The 16,806-nt window shown below is 39.4% G+C and overlaps 1 protein-coding gene across 2 annotated transcripts in view; it reads left to right on the forward strand.

Moving 5' to 3' along the window:
• Positions 1-16,806, forward strand: part of FNDC3B (fibronectin type III domain containing 3B) — a 216,556-nt gene that overhangs the window by 44,840 nt on the left and 154,910 nt on the right. For both annotated transcript variants that reach the window (XM_062582738.1, XM_062582739.1), the window contains exon 3: positions 12,404-12,479. In XM_062582738.1, the coding sequence (XP_062438722.1) occupies positions 12,404-12,479 (76 nt within the window). The remainder of the gene's footprint in view (positions 1-12,403; positions 12,480-16,806) is intronic.

Raw genomic sequence — 16,806 nt, forward strand, 5'->3', positions numbered from 1 at the left:
TTGTGCTAATTGCTGTCCAGACCTCTTGCTGGTATCTGTAACAACAGACTTTTAAATACTTAAAAGTACTTTGGGTCTAAATTATAGAAAGGGGGAAAGAGACGTACAGAAAATGGAAGACAAGTATTCTATGATGTCTGCTATGCTTAGCTAAGTGTACTAATCACAATAGACCTATGCTTTATGATAAACCTAAGAGGGGCAGAAGTGAATTTTGAGCAAGCATTTGAAAGAAGGCAAAGTTGCTTTCAATTTTTCTGGGAGGTATTCTCTAGCAAGCTTGTTTGGGTGTAAAACAGGACGATAGTTATGGCTTTATGTTGTGATAGAGCCTGAAGGTTCAGCTTCATAGTTAGTAGTTGCCCAAACCTGTCAACTTGGGTTAGTCTTTCATTTTGTAGAACATTTATCCTAGCAGTTTTTTGATACTGCTTTATTTGGCTCCCTGCTTGTTTGAGCATTTCAACAAAGTACTTTAATCAAGGTGGAAATAAGCTCTCCTTCATGAATCAATAAAATGTCATTCAGTTTCTTCTCATTCCCTTGTTTTTTTGTTCCTCTCCCCAAGCTGTGTTTTGAGCTGCAGCAGTCACAGGAGGAAGAATATTTTTCCCTTTTTTGTAAGCTTTTAAGTCTGCTTGCTTGTCTAGATTCTTCGTATAATACAGGATTGCATTGCTGTAATTTTTTTAAAGGTGTATTTCTACGTAGTGCATTGTAACTTTAACGAAGGAAGAAGCTTTTAATGGCTCTGTTTATGAAGTCCAATATTGATATGCTTAAATGAAGGAGTAAGCTTATTGGTATTTGAAAGCGTAATTGTTTCTTAAATGGTTTCCAGCAAGGTAGGAGGGAGCTTATCAAGTTAGAATTTCCAATGGGTCTTTCCATTTTACGGAAAGGATAAATTAAGTATTCTGAGCACTCCTTTGAGGTGGAGTTCTAAGTCAATCTTTGAATTCCCCATCAGTGATGATTCAGTAGCCTCGCTTGGTAGATAGCTTTATTGCCTGTAAATCAGCTTCTCATCTAATGTTTTGCAGTAAAAATATGCTGATGCGGTAGAAGTGAATTACTTTTTGCTTTTACTGTGCTGAGCAAATGTGACTCAGCAGAACAGTTCTGAGTCAGATTACTTCTCTGTGTAAATGTTTTTCGGATAATGTTTGACCTTAAATGAGAATAATTTATCATTTTATCTCTTTAAATACTTGTAGCTGGAATGCATATGTTCTGTGAAAAACTTTTTCTCCCTCTGGTCCGGATGTGCCATCTTGTGTAGCATGGTTCAGCTGCCTTTATGCTTTAATCACTTTCATCCTGTTCCTGAAGCTTTAATTGGTATTTTCACTTTTAAAAAGTGTAGTTCTAAAATTATTGGATTAAATGCTTTGCTTGATCTTTGCATATTACAGCTTGCAAAATTAATTGCTTTCGATATGTTTTCTTGCCTAACGTACAGGCAAATGTTACGTGTTTGTTTAAGAGACTGTTTGTAAGGCAGTATGAGCTGTCAGATTTGTTCCATGCAAGAATGGCTTCCTTGACAAAGCTGCTTTTTATTCTTCTGTAAATAGGTACAAGTTTTATAAAGACACTTACTTTTGTAGGTCCCAGTTACAGTCTCTACTAGTATATTTTGTTTTTTAAAAGCCATCTTCATAGCTCTGTTGGTATGAGAGGGAGCATGCTGAGTTTTCTAGACTGCGGTATAGCCAATATGCAAATCAGTATGTCAGGCTCTGCAGCTGACAATATGTTGTTTCTGATGAGATGCTCTTAGGTACATTTGCTGTTGATCACACTTTAAGCTTTATCAGATGCACACAGCCTCAGCCATACCAGTTAGGTTGTTTGTCAAGCTGTGCTGTATACCATAACCAGGAACACTCAGCTGTAGAAAAAGGATTTTTCTCAAAAGATAAGTTTTTATTTATGTACGGAAGAGTCTTCGGTGCTACCTGCTTCTAACTACTTGTTCCACCTTCCTGCCAATGCATTCTACATACTTTTTTCTCTTGGAATTAAATTCTGAACATATGCACGTATGCATACTATTCTTTGAACGCTTGGACTTTTGAAAGAGATGAGCCACAAGAGAAAGATTAAGACACCTTATCCTGAGTTTGCTTGAGCTGAACCTCAGAGCTGCTTTCCTGTTGTGGGTAACAGCTTACTCTGTGATGACACTAAAGGAGTTCTGAGTAATGCCTTGGATTCATAGAGAAAAGTTTTTAAATTCCTGATTTTGGTGTCTAGCATGAGGTATGTGGTCATCCTTGTAACGAGGAACACTGCCGAACTGTAAAATTTTTCCTTTGAGATGCATGCAAAATATGTTGTCAGTTAATCTGACTTGCTGATTCTCTTCAACATGGTATCTCAAAACAGTATTACTTTATGCCTGGCTTGGCTCTTTGCTTTTTTTTTTCTTTTTTTTTCTTTTTTTTTTTTCTTTTCTTTTTTTTTTTTTTGCTTTGGAATCACCTTGACTGAGTGTAATTTATGCATGTAAGCCAGTAGGGAACGCTCCTCTGCAGTACCAAGTGAGGGTTTTTGTAATGCCCTTTGCTTCTTGTGGAGCTTTGCAATGGTTCAAACTTCACAGTAGTCTTCAAAGACTGTGGACTTCAAAGACTTCAAAGTCATTGGAGTGCAGATGTCAACAGAGGTTTGGGGAGTAGAAGAGAAGAGGTGGTACAGCTGAAGCTGGTCAGCGCAGGAGCTCCCAAAGGATTCTGATGGGAACTCTGGATATTCTCATGCTACCCACGTATTTTGTGAGAAACAGGACTACCTCTTTGCAAGGCAATGCCGTTGTCAGTCCCAGGAGCAAAATGATGGGCAGCCATGCCCAAAGCAGTCAGGACAGCATGGTGCTTGTTCCCAGCCCCCTCTGTATTTCTCATGAGCCCATTTACCTAGAGCCTGACTGAGAAAAGAGACAGCCAGGGAAAGTGTTTGACCTGCCAGTGGTATTCTCGTATTGTGGACAATCATACTGAAGTGGATAAAATCCTTTAGCTTTTACCAGCAGCCAGGTGGAGAGTGCTGCAAAAGGAGAGATGCCAATAAGCAGTAAGTAGTATATTGCAAGACAATTGCATAAAGGTATTTATTTTTTTTTTCATTTTCTTGGGGATAAGAGTTATGTAGCAGTACAGGGCAGAACTAAGAATGTCTCTGCCTGCTTGGCAGTAATCCCTCTTCTCTAGATTACCCAAAATGGCATTTGCATTATGAACTTTTTTGCTTCCCACACTTAATTTCCAGTACAGCTGACTGTGTTTAGTGCTTTCATGTCCCTTCCTGAGCTGCTTCTTACTCTGTTTCTCTTTCTAATCCCCTTGTAACTCCTGTGGGGATTCTGAGAGTTCTAACTAAACTTTTGGTCCAAGAATTTCACTGGTTTCTGGTAGCTGTTCCATTGCATGCTTTAAAAATCTTAAGAGTACAAAGGCGGAGGGGCAGGTGGTTGGACCATAGCATGTCAGTGCAGAGTACTATGTGGTTTATTTTGAGATGTTTTATTTTGACCTGGTTAGGTCAGTGGATTTGCAATCGTGTAGCAAGTTTCGTATAGTTGTTTGTCTTTATCACTGCTGGGCTTGAGAGCAAGCACTGTATATAGTGCCTACATGTGCATATTCTTGCCTTCTAGGGTCATAAACTTTGAATAAGGGAGGTCAGAGTGCATCCAAACATGAAACAAAATTTGCCAGGTTTCTGTAGTGCAACAAATCTGTGCAGCTTGCAAGAACGTGAAAGGCTTTACCTGGCTGTGTTTTTACTGTACCTAAACAGTAGCATCTGGACTCTTGTGCATATTTCTGTAGTCTGATTTTAATAAATGAACTTTGATAAAGTAGCTTAGATCAAGCTACAGTTTTGAATTGCTTATGTGTTTTGTTCTCAAATAGATCAAGGTCAGCTATATTGGAAAGATGTTAAATATGAGTTAAATTGCTTTTAAGCACCCTGTCACTGTCAAACTGTGTGCAACAGATTGATACTTTGCAGAAAATATTTGGATCAGATTGTCTTTTTGTACTTAAACTTTTAAATAGATACTATTGATTCAAATTCAGAAGAGCATTTCTTGTCACCTCTACGTTGTCTTCTGTTGTGATGCTGTTTGGCTTCCTTATTTCTTGGTCTTTCTAGATTCTACTACAAGTGTTCTGGCTTTGTGTTGGTAAATTACTGTTTATATATCAATTTTGTAAGAAGAGTACAGAGCAATTGACAGGAGTAACTTACTGTATAAACTTTCTTGTTTCCTGAAATATATCTTCTATTATATAATTGCAAAAAATGACCTTATATGGGGGAGGGGGTTTGTTTCAATAGGACAAAAGTTTATAATTGGGACATGTCAAAGTTACCTGAGCTAAGAAGCATCAGACCGTGAAAAATGGTTATAATGTAAAGCATGTCTGAATTCCTTTCTGTTTAAATGTACTGGTTTTTTTTTAAGCAGATTCAGTACATATTAGAGAAGATATTCAGAAGAGCACTTAGAACAGTCAAGTAGCGGACAGTGTTTGCTCTCTAGGAAGTCTCCAGAACAAACTTCTTAGAGGTATTGGCTACCAAGGTGGAAGAGGTGGGATTTTAACCCAAGGATGTTCGTGGGTGATCTCTGCTCTCACAAATTTCTTTGTGAATGCAGGAATGGCAACGCGTGGATTTCATTAAAATTTCTTGAAGCTTAAAATTACTTGCTTATCAGAGTAATTTGTTACACAGATATACTGAATTTTTATTGGTTGTTTGAGAGTCTGTTTAACCTATGATAAATCATGAGGTTCAGGATTTGTCACTTGCTTTTGAGCTTTGCTATCAGCGTTCAGGGTGAGCTCACTTCCCCATGCCTATATTTTCTGTTATACAGAAAAAAGTAGATAATTCAACTTAAACATTATAATCGGAGTATTACTTTGTAGAAGTTACTGCTTAAGAAGTAGTACACTATCTGATTTTTCTTTCAAAAGTGAGGCTGAGAGTATTTATCCTACTCACTTCTGTGTCGTTGAGAAGGAAGGCATTCCTGGAAAGAATATTTTGTAAAGAACAGCTTGAATACCTTGGTCCTTCCTGGGCACCAGAGCTGGTAACTCAATAGGAGCTAGGACACAAAGTGGAAATAAGAATGAGCCCATTTGATTATTACATTTTTTCCAATGATGCAATATGTTCCAAAGTTTATGCAGCTTATAAATGGTGAATATAGTAGATTTAGTAGTGTTTAAAGCAGTTTAGAAGTACCTGTGGCCTGGATCCCGGATAAGGCCTGTGACACGTCCACCGGCCGTATGAAACGTGGCGTGCCTGTAAAGGGAAGGGAAGATCCCCCACATCGGGCAGCGGAGGTTTTAGGATGTGGCCTGCCAAAGCTGCGCAAGACGCTGTTTGGCCTTAACAGGGAAAAGGGCCGCGTATGAGCAGAAATCTTTTAAACTACATTACTTTGCATCAAATGTGTGGGACTGTTTTCCTACTTGCTACTATGCTTGCATTCACAAGTGAACTGCAACCTGCCATCTAGCAGATGATGTTTTGAATGTGAGTTTTGTCATGTGTACTTAAACACTTGCATAAGTAAACAGATACTATTCCAGATGGGTAACAGCACATACCCTGGGTCCTTACCAGGTAGCATTTTCTATCTTTTGTGTGCAACTGTTTACCCACGGTATAAATGAGTTCTGTATTCCCAAACTGGGCTTTAAGCCTCTGTCAGACTTTGGCAGGATTATTTGTCTCTTCCCCTGCTCCCTGTAGGCATAAAAATTGGACAGTAGGAACGAGGGGGACGTGAGTGAAACTTGTTGGTCTGTCATGAAAGCTTGATCTGGACACAGAGCGCTTACAGCCAAACTGGGTGTGTGTGAGTGTAAATATTTATATTAACTATGTAACTTAGTAACACTAATCAGAGTTTTAACAAATACAACTATTTAAAGTATAACAACATTTTTAAATGCAAAATAAATGCAGTGTCAAAGCGTGCTATGGAGGTAGCCAGCTTTCCCTGACAATGCAACAGGTAAGTCCAGGCTTCGACAGCGAGTGTTAATTTACTAAAATGACAATCTGAGGGTGGGTTTCCTTTTTTTTTTTTTTTTTTTCTGCAGGGGGAGGGAGGTGGAGTTGTATTGCTGACACTGTACTCGAAGCTGTCACAAAGTCCAGTTGGAGACAGTCCACATGTGAGCTAGATGAAAGGAGCCATGAGACTGAAATTCAGCTTGACTCTCACCAGACTGCACCCGTAGCGATGCAGCCAGGTCAGCAGCAAGGGCATGAGCAGCAACTGCATTTCAAAGGGACTTCTCAAGTTATCTCTCCCCTTGTTGTAAGGGGAAGTATCTTGTAAATTAAAAGTTCTTATTCAGGATGGTAAATTTTGGAAGAGACAGATGGAAACTAAAGATCCTCTGCATTTGTTTACATTGAAATAGAGATGTAATTCTTAGGTACTTCCATTATTTTGCTCAGATTTTAATTATAAATTTCATAACCAATGCATTCTCTTAAAGATCCTTTGTGTAGAAAGAAAGCTGGAATAGAAAAGTGGTGTTCCAGAATGCAGGATATTGTTTTGTTGTTTAGGAGGACTTGGGAGAAATAAATCTTAGAATTGGTTCATTTACCACCAAGGCGTACTTAGTGTGTATAAACAAAAGAAGTCACAATGTGCCTAGATATTATTTGTCCCAGATGGAGCTCTGAACTTGGCTCCTTACACAGCACTGATGTCATGGTGCATAAGTAAGCCCCAAGCTAGAGGCACGCAGAGAATCTTACTTTATTCCGATGTGATTGGAGTGGTGGGGGAGGGTCAGGGGGGCGTTGGTTGGAAAATGTGTTTCACGTCTTCCTTGGCTGTCTGCAGGGAACAGTGTCAGTTAAAGAATTTGGAAGCGCTACTAAATAAGGGAAGCAGGGGAACAGCCTGTCGCCCACCCCCGCGATTAGGAAAGAGCTGTGGTAGAATTTTGACAAGTTGTTTGATGCACTGTCGTGTATATGTGCCCATCTAAATTAGTTTCTGATTAATGACTTAACATCTGGAGGTGTAATATTCAGCATGTGCCGTCTCCAACGGGCTGACCTTAACTCTGCAGTGCATTAGTCTGTGGTGAGATTGCGAGTGCTCGGTTTGCACGGTTTGCGTGGTGGAGCGGCTATCCCATGGTGGATCTGGCCTCGACATAGTCCGAAGGGCGCGAGGAGCAGCTGTGTGGAAGCAGCTGTGGTCTGCAGTGCTGCAATCACTGCACAGGAAAACTTCTGGTGCAGGGCTGGGAATTGTTGCCATCGTTGGGCCTGAGGAGAGGAGAAGCTGGGGCTGGGTGGACAAGAACTCCTGCGGCAGCTGCTGCAAGGGGTTGGGGGCAAAGCTAGGGTCCTCCAAGAGAGGAGCAGCTCTGCTGTCCCGTGCTGGTTGTAACCCCCATGCCAGAGCTCCTTCAGAGGCCAACTCTGCTGCGTGTAATCATGCGCTGGCCATGCTTCCTGCGTGTGCAGCCCTCCTTCTGGTGTTGATCCACACAAGGGCTCCTGTAGGTCACCTGGAGATTATTCCTGTTTGCTCTCAGTGTAGCTGCCTTCCCCCAGCAGCAGGGCGATAAAGATTTCTTCTTGTGCTGCAGAGGTGGCTGATTAATTTGAACATCGGAGCAGAAAAATATCTTTTCGTATCTTCAGAACTTAAGGGGTTGTTTTGTCTTTTAGAAGATGGTGGCTGCTGTGTTTTTATTATAGGGTGGCTTTTCTTGCGTACAGTATGACTTTAAGTCCATATGTGCACTCACCATTATTATTTTTCACATGTGTTTTTCTATACCATTGTAGCTGGAGGTTGCTTTTGTCATTATTTTGAGAAATCCTGCAAAACTGATCTTTTTGGAAACTGCTGAGAAAAGATGGTCTTTTCAGTTCTGTGCAAAGGCTTGGCTGTTGGGAATCTTAGATTCTGTTCTTGGACCTTGGCTCTGAATTTTTCTGCAGTTTTGTTGAAGTGAACAAACTTATAATATGTTGATGTTTCTTTTTCTATGGTGTAAGAAAAACACTACTCTAGAAGTGCAGACCTACTGGGGTTGCAATTGTTCTTTGCAGAAGTTGTATTTGGTTTAACAGAATTCAAGCTCATAGACCTTCTTTGAAAATCTTTGTGCTGGTATATGTATTTAAATGTTTAAATACTAATAAAAATAGATACATTGTGGTTTACAGCTTTATTGTTAGGAGTTTTACAAATGGTACACATTCACAAATATTTTATTAACGCTGATGCTAAGAAACTTCATCTTAAATCAAGTTTTGATTTACTGGATTTTGATTGAAAAACACAAAGGAACTTACTGCATGTCACTGGTCAACAAAACAGTGCTTTCTTAGAAACAGTGTAACTTAAAAAGCATATATTAAAATCTGTGCAGGTAGATAACAAGTATTTTGCATACATGAGTGTAATTAAATTACATGCATTTTTTTTCCACAGAGTTATATTTAAGAAGGATAATTTAAAAAAAATTCCAAACAGATTCTAACAAACTCTCCAAGGCTTTACCCCATTAATGACCTTTTCCACTGGGTACAAAGATGATAGTAACTGTCGTATTGAAAGGGGAAGAAATGGTAGGAGGAAAGGTTTTTCTATTTTAAAATGATGGTATTAAAAGCTATAGGGGGAAAATGAGTTCCATCAGGAAAACCCTGCTTTCCTCTTTAGAGATGACTTCTTATAGTTGAAGAGGAGTCATCAAATGCTTGAGGAAAGAGTACAATGTGCCTTGTCTGCCAAAGCTTGGGCTGAGCGATAAGGCGGTTTAGAGATGGGTTTGACTGACTGACCAGGGAGAACAAGTAGCACAAGCAACCCAAATCATGGAAATGTAAAACAGAAATTCAGACTTAATTAGGGAGGAAGACTGAGCAGTCTGCGGTACCACGAGCTCTGGCTTCAAAGCCGCTCCTTGTGGGCTGTGCCTGTGCTTCATAGAGGGCTTTTAATCTCTTTTGGTTTCCAGCAACTTCAGAAATGCATTTGAGCTGAGCCTCGTTCATTCTAGTGGTTGGGTGTGTAGCAAAAGAGTGCTTTCTTGGGGGCATTTCTGAGTGCTAGGTGGCTGTAAGCAAGGGAAACCTACTCAAATCCTTCGTTCCCCTCCTCTTCCCTTTACTGAAGGCGTGTTCAGAAAATCGAGGATCCTATTTTGTAACATGGTTATTTTAAAACCAACATCTTTGCAATGGTTTAATTGCACAGGAAATAGTTGGAAGAGGTTATCCTTTTAATGTATTTGATACTTAGCCTCAAAATAAGATCCCAAGTGAAAATATTCTGTGACCTCTGGTCTTTACTGGGCAGCAGCTCCTATTTGGGCAAAATGTTATAGTCCATACTCAAGACAGGCCAAGTACGAGAGTTATCTGTTGTTATCCTACAGTAAATACAGTAAATAATGGGAATCTTAGCTTTTTTTTTTTTTTCTTTTAGCAAACCTACTATCCAAAATATGAGATTGATTACCCCTGAGAATTTTTTTAAGTATTTGTGAAAGCCTTTAGTTGCACCAACATCTTCCAGGTTGTTTTTTACTGCTACCTCTTTTCTGTTTAAATTACAACGATGATAACTGCCCTCCCTCGTGGTAGCAATAAACCATCCTTCGCTGACAGTTTTGCTCGCGGGGGAACTGAGGGCTGAATTGAGCGTTTGTCAAATGCACCTGAGCGCGGCTACGGCGCAGAGCTGGACCGGGGGCTGCCGGCGACTTGCTCGGTCTGTAACCAGAGCAGCCAAGCAGCGGATGATACCATTTAAAATGTCCCATCCCAGCGAGGCGCAGGAAGGCTCGCCGTCCCCTCGGTCTCGCCGAGAAAAGCCGGCGGTGGTCGGGCCCCGCTCGCCTGCGGCCCGGGCAGCGCCTGCGGCTTGGCGCGCTGGCGGCTGGCGCGGGCGAGGACCGGCGGCGCAGGAGCGCGCGCCGCGCTCGGAAGCGGTGGCGGGAAGCGTGGAGCTGGGGCATCCCCTTCCCTTCAGGAAACGAATCGGTTGACGGAACAACTTGTTTGTGTGAAAACCTGCGTAGTGGAGCGAGGCTAATGCTGCTTTATTTCAGCCGTCGCGAATGAGCTGTTACTGGGGATACAATCTTAATTGAGATTTGCTTTTTTTTTCTTTTGATGTGGAAAACTAGAAATAACTTTTGAAATGTGTCTGCAGACATGTTAACGCAGACATTTGGACTAGTGGCTGACCTTTACAAATGACTCCTTTTAAAGGAATTTATAAACTATGTCATTCTAATAACTCTGTGGTAGTAACATGAATCATGTAGGAACAGGAATCTCTCTCTTAGGTCGGCACTTACCTGCTGTTAGGTTTAACAGCTCGTGTATGCGCTTGTCGATGTCGCAGTCATCCGGAGGCTAGACGCAGCAGCGAGACGCCCAGGAGCAGGCAAACTGTAGCCTGGTTTTTGCTTTTGGGGACTGATTTGACTTCTGTGACCTACGTAGTTTAGGGAAAAGATTAAGTTTTTTGGACGCGAGGAGCCCCAATCTACTTACTGTATGTAATTTGAAGACTTGGACTAAGTCTTCCTAAAAGCGTGATAGTCCTGGCATCTGCTTTACTTTAATCAGCTGCCTTAGGAAGAAACCAGCTCGAGAGGCGCTGCTTCAAATGGACAATGCAAGGGAGGCAGTCGAGGATTTTTATGGTTCTTTGCCCCTGGCGCTCTCTAGGCTTCCTGAAAGCTGGGTGGCATTGGTTTGCCCTGCACTTCTTGTGACCAGACGTGTGTCTCCTGTTGTCAATAATTTCTGCCTATTCATAGCAGAAGAGCAACTGTCACACGCCGATCGCTCGGAAATTAAGCTGGGATGGCTTTGTGGCTCTTGGCCTTTCCAAACCATTTTCTGTGGTCTGTGCCTGCCGGATCAGATCTGCTCTGATCGGTGTTCTCTGAAAAACTATTGCTGCAGACCAAATAATGGCTTGTATTTGTCACTCTTCTGGTTTCCAACTTGTACGTTGGAAATCTAACTGTGACACCTGGTTTCTGTAGGGTTCATGTAAGCAATAATTAGAATATGCCTTTAATGTAAGGGCTCCAGAAACAGAACAGTAATTCAAATTCTTTCATTCCATTTTGCACAACCAAAAATTCTGCATGCAGGTGTCTCAGAGTATAAACACTACAGATAAATTTTGAGAGGGATTTCGCAAAAAGATATCCACTGTATTATCAATTTAATGTCAATAAAAATTCTCTATCTTAAATCTTCAGTAAAGGTCAGTGCAAGTTGCGCTGTTTCAGCTTTGCACTGTGCTTGGTAAATGCACTCGGTAAATGGTAAAAGACATTTTGGCTGACAACTGTGCAGGTGTCCTGGCGCTGCTTTGGAGTCCAGCCACGCGGCTGCCCTGGAGCAGCTTCCCCCGAAGGGCCGAGTGCTCTGTGCACAAGGTGCTGTCAGGATCAGGCTCCTACTTAAAATAAGCACAGCCGGCCTCGCCTTGTCATCAGGATATAGCTGCTTATGAGCTCCTGTAGCATAAACATTTTTGTTCAGTCTCACTAAAAATAGTTTCTTCTAACCTAACCCCCTACTTGAGCCAGGAAACAAGTAAGATGGGTAAATGCAAAATGCTTTTTTTGAAACAACCTCTTAGTTGCAATAAAGGGGGAGTGTGGAATGCTGCTTTGGCACTTTCTGGACTTCGTGGCATTCCCATCGTCTGCAGAATTGAGCAGTGGGAGACTGGGAGTGAGTGCGCTTTTTTTTTTCCCTCCATACTAAATATTTTATTACTAGTTCTGTTTGTAACTATAAAACAGTGTGTGTCTATGGATTTTGCTTTACTAGGATCTGTTATGTCTAGGACTGTGTGATAAATTTTTTTTAAAATGCAATGGATAAAACTCCTATTGTTACTGCAAGGAATTTTTATTCCTGTGAAATTGGAAGCACCATTTGACTTGATATTTCATGCTGTAGTTTGTTATGTACTGTCTGCCTGAAGGTACCTGTGGTCCAAAGACTTATTTCCTTAGCTGGCAGCATCTGGCCGATTTAAGTACGCTGTCATTGGTGGTGGAACCTGAAACCATAATTCTCACCTACATACAACTACTGAGTTAAATCTTTGTTTCAGCTTCTAAAATTTAGATGAGTGGGCAAAATATTTAAATCTGTATTGATTACTAGACCCTGCTGGTACCTAAATATGTAGTACTGGCCTACTTCTTTCTTTGTGTGTGTTTGTGGTTTTTTATTTGTTTGTTTTATGTTCTCCCTATTTTAAAGAAGATAAGTGGGTTGAACAGATGTAACCTTTGAAGATTAGAGTGATTAGAATTTATCTACTTTCTTTTGGCAGGTGTTTTTGGTTCAAGTTAATCCAGGTGAAACCTTTACAATAAGGGCTGAAGATGGAACCCTGCAGTGCATTCAAGGTAAGAATATATGGGAACATGCAGACAAGAGTCATTTCTGGTATGAAAAACTTAAACTCTAATTTCTTCAAAAATGTGACATGTAGTTCTGAAAATAGTTCTGAAATATAATGGTGACATACATAGTGAGAAATTTTAGACAAGACTACTGTGTCACAGGACTTTTTTCCTCATACCTCAGAATGAGACATGAATTTCTTAGAAGTGTAGGTGTTTTTTTTTTTTTTTTTGAAGTCATTGTCTAGATATCTGTATCTATAGGTTTTTTTCCTTACAATGAAATGGTAACACAAATGAGGGGTTGTGAATCAGATGAATAACAATCAAATGGATGTCTAAGATTTTTTCCTTCATGCTAGTATTAGGAGTGCAAAATGAATAAAAAGTGGTACAGCTATGTAGAATGCTAGGGAAGTCAGATATGTGTGTATATATATGTATTTTTTGAACAGAATTTTTTTTTATCACCTCTTTAGAAGCAGAGCAAGTTAGTTAACTTGGATAGAAGTATGTAAGCAGTCTTTTGGTGTTTTACCTGTTGGTAAAATAGAGCAAGTAAGATAAATAGCAATTGCTTTTTTAATAATACAGAGACTATTAAAAACTTTAACAAGTCTGAAGGTAGAAGTGACTGAAAAACAAAAGACCTTTCAGATTCCCTATTAAATATTATAAAGCAAGGTTTCTAGCTAGGAGTAAATACAGCTTTGAAGAGAAACACATTTTTCTAGATATAACACTGTCTACAGTAAATATAGGAAGGCAAAATCAAAACTTAAAGGGAATAGATTTTGCATAGGCATACTGCAAATACTGTTTTCAGTGTGATCTCTTTTTTGGGGGGGGGGGGGGGGGGGGCGGGTACTTATGCCACCATAATGTTTTTCTGAGAAGGGAGGTAGAGGGAGATGCAAATTTTATAATAGTGTTGCCTCCCCCATCCTTTCCTGATATAAATATCATTAAGTCTTAGTAGGCTGCACACTGAGAAATCTTTCCTAAAAAAAAAAAAAAAAAAAAAAATAGCAATAGTGGAAAATAATCAATGTAATAGCAATTGTATAGCCAGTGAATTACTGCTGATTTTGACTGTGGAAATGAAATCTACACAAGCGATCCATTCCTTGGATTGCATTAAATATAGTTCATATAGTCCAATCATACTGCTCAAGGATAATTATGCTTTTTCTTAAATTTAAGTTAGAAGTGACCTCTGGAGATCACCTTATCCAATCTCTTGCTCAAAGCAGGGCTAGCTTCACAGTCAGGTCAGGCTGGCCACAGCCTTGTCAGTCTGTCTTCGGAGGTCGTATGCTTCAGCCTCCTAGCCATCCTAATGTCATTTGCTTCAGTTTGGTATAGAGTGCCAAAGAAGACTGTCATATGAACTGTCATATGAAGACTGACAGTTTGTGTCTGAAAGTTGAAATACATTTCTACAAAACTTTCTTGTAACGTCTTAATGATTGGTAGGATAATCCTAGTTTTTTGGAAAAAAAAAAAAAAAAGAAAGAAAAAAAAGAAAAGAAAAGAAAAGATGCTGAAAAACATCCTACCCATGTTTCAGGAGTTTGAGAGTTGAAAATTTACAAGTAAATATGAAGTAAACTTTTTCCTTTGATTGTCCAAGATCTTTTTTTTTCAACAAAGATCGAGAGAAAAAATAGTGCTTTGATCAGGTAAGATTTTTTGGATAAATGTCGCTCAAGTACAGAGGACCCATGTATCTGTGAGCTATGTACCTAAGAGCTGGATATTTTTATTGTTAAAAATCTCATCTCCATGGAAATAAGGAACTAATAGTTATTTGAGATAGGAATTAAAGAAGCTTCTCCAAACACCATTCAGGATTATTTGGCCTTGATGTGCAATGATAGCAGCAATTTAAAACTTGTTAAAATTTATATCTGACCCAGTGTGTAGTAAGGAATTGGTCCACATGGCAATTAAGAATAGTAAAGCTGGCTATTCCTTTTATTTGAAATGAACTTTCTTACAAAGGTTAATATATAAAATTTTTCCATTAGAACCTGATTATGACAGCATTTATTTATTTATTTATTTTTAATGTTCAAAGTGTTGTTCAGAGAAATTGTTCAAATGAATGCAGTTTGGAACCTTCTTGTTATGTATTTGTAGTAATTTAACATATTAGTGCCAACAATGTTTGGCTGGTACTCATCAGCAGCATCTTTGATACCTCTGTATAGATAAGCACATGCCTGTGCATGTACACACACTGTGTGTGTATATATATGTGTGTGTGTATACGTACAAATATATTTATACCTCGTTTAAGTTCTGTCTGAAAGTTTTTATGTTCTCTCCAGGATAAAGTTTCAACTTGTGTTTTATTGTGAAATATGTATATTGCTGAAGTGAATATGTGCTTCAAAGATGGATTAGCATCCCACTTTTGGTTGAGCAGTTTTCACGGTGGAACGGTGAATCATTTATAAGTGTCAGTCGCTCAAAAAAATTCTTAGTCTGCTAGCAAATAGCACTAAAGTTATGAATCTTGATGGTTCTGCTTTTTTCCTGTGCTCCGAGATTAAAATGAAAGGCAAAATTACTATATGTTTCTAGAGATCGCATATCCTCTTGCTCCTCATAGAGCATTAGAACGTGTTGTGACTTTTTCCGTGTTGCAATATTGTGTATATTTAAAGCTAATATATTCTCTCTACTCAGGCCAAATTTATATTATGTTATATTTTTGCTACCGTGTTGTACTATTTAACATTGTGTTAAGGCAGCATGAGAGTCTCTTATGTAAATAGTGTGTATGCCTGGCTTGGTAGTTCCATCTTGAATGGAAAATATTTTGTTTCCTTATTGGTACATACTCGATGTTATGCTCTAAGATAACCTTGTAAGTATGATTTATTCGTATTCACAATATGCAGGAATCCTTTATAATAACTTGTGTGATTCTTCTGAGTTTAGGGAGTGAACAGTTTTATTAGAAATTTGAGATGCCATAATTTAGCTACATTAAATCCTTTAGGGTATGTGAAAGCTTCTCTTTATCGTGTAGCCATTTTGCAGCTAACTTTGCTTATATAGAGTGATTTTTATCTTAGTGAATTTTTATTTTATATTACTTTCTGAGAAGTCTGAAATCTTCAGTTTGAGCTCCTGGAGCCTCTTTTTGTCTCACTTTCAGCAATAGTAGAAGAGCATCCCGGGACCCACTGATTTTATATATCCAGGATTACATTTGGCTCTGTGATCAAGTCCTGGCATGTCTGGGGAAGGATAAGAATGATTAGGAGAACTGCCATCAAGTTAGCACAGATGAAAATTTAATGAATTTACACTTGTCTTCTAAAGATTGGAAGAAAAGTGTTTGGGGAAAATAACCTCTGTGCTTCTGAAACTTTCTCAGTCTTAAACACCCTGAAATTTAATTCTTGACTGATCAAGTAATCTCTTTAAAATAAAAAGGAGATGCACATTTGAAGGTCTCCAGTGTTTTGAAATAGTTGACACATCTGAATCTAATAACTTTTTCCAATTCCTTATGGTTTGACCAGTCAGATAACTGGTGAAAACTTAAAGAAAAAGAAAGTAAAAACAACAACAAAACCCTGAGAAAACCAACCTCTAAAATGCTGTAAAATCAGAATAATCGTGTTCTTTTAATTGAACGTTGGACATGTTATATAGTAAGTGTTGTCTTCATTCCTGTTTGTCTCTGGGTACCATGGATGCCTTGTTCCGGACATCTGGTTTCTAAGCCCAGTAAGTCGTGTGAGCCGGGGGGGGGGTGGTGGTGGTGGTGGGTAAATAACTGACTAAAAAGATGGTGACTGCGGAAAATTTAGCCAGGGGACATCAAGGGTGTTGGATGTTGCCTGGAAAGCCCAGATTTAGAATGATAAATCTGGTCTTTCAGAGAAATGTAGCCCTCAGTAGAAGTCTGTATGGCACAGGACACACATCTGGTTATTTAGGGGAGCTCCTGATCTGTTCCAGGTGGTTTCACTGTGACTTTTCTCATCAGCAACTTTCTAACAGCTTATTCAGTTCATGTCATGTGGTAAGAGAGAGGCTGTGGGGTTTGACTTGTCATAAAAACAATCCGTCTGTCCCACTTGGTTGTAAAGGTTGGGAATTGTTTGTTTAAACCATTCTATAAAGCCAAACAAAGATCTCTGTTCCTTTTATAAGGAAGACATTAAACTGAAAATAATTTTCCACAATCTTCATGTGATACCTGCTTCTGAGGGCTGGTTACTGTCAGGATCCCTTTTCCTTAGGGAGGTCTGGGAGTACTGCTTCTGCAAAGTTCGGTTTCCACTCTCATTGTATTTACAGCAAAATT

The sequence above is a fragment of the Rhea pennata genome, chromosome 9, assembly GCF_028389875.1.
Source record: "Rhea pennata isolate bPtePen1 chromosome 9, bPtePen1.pri, whole genome shotgun sequence".
NCBI classification, from domain to species: domain Eukaryota; kingdom Metazoa; phylum Chordata; class Aves; order Rheiformes; family Rheidae; genus Rhea; species Rhea pennata.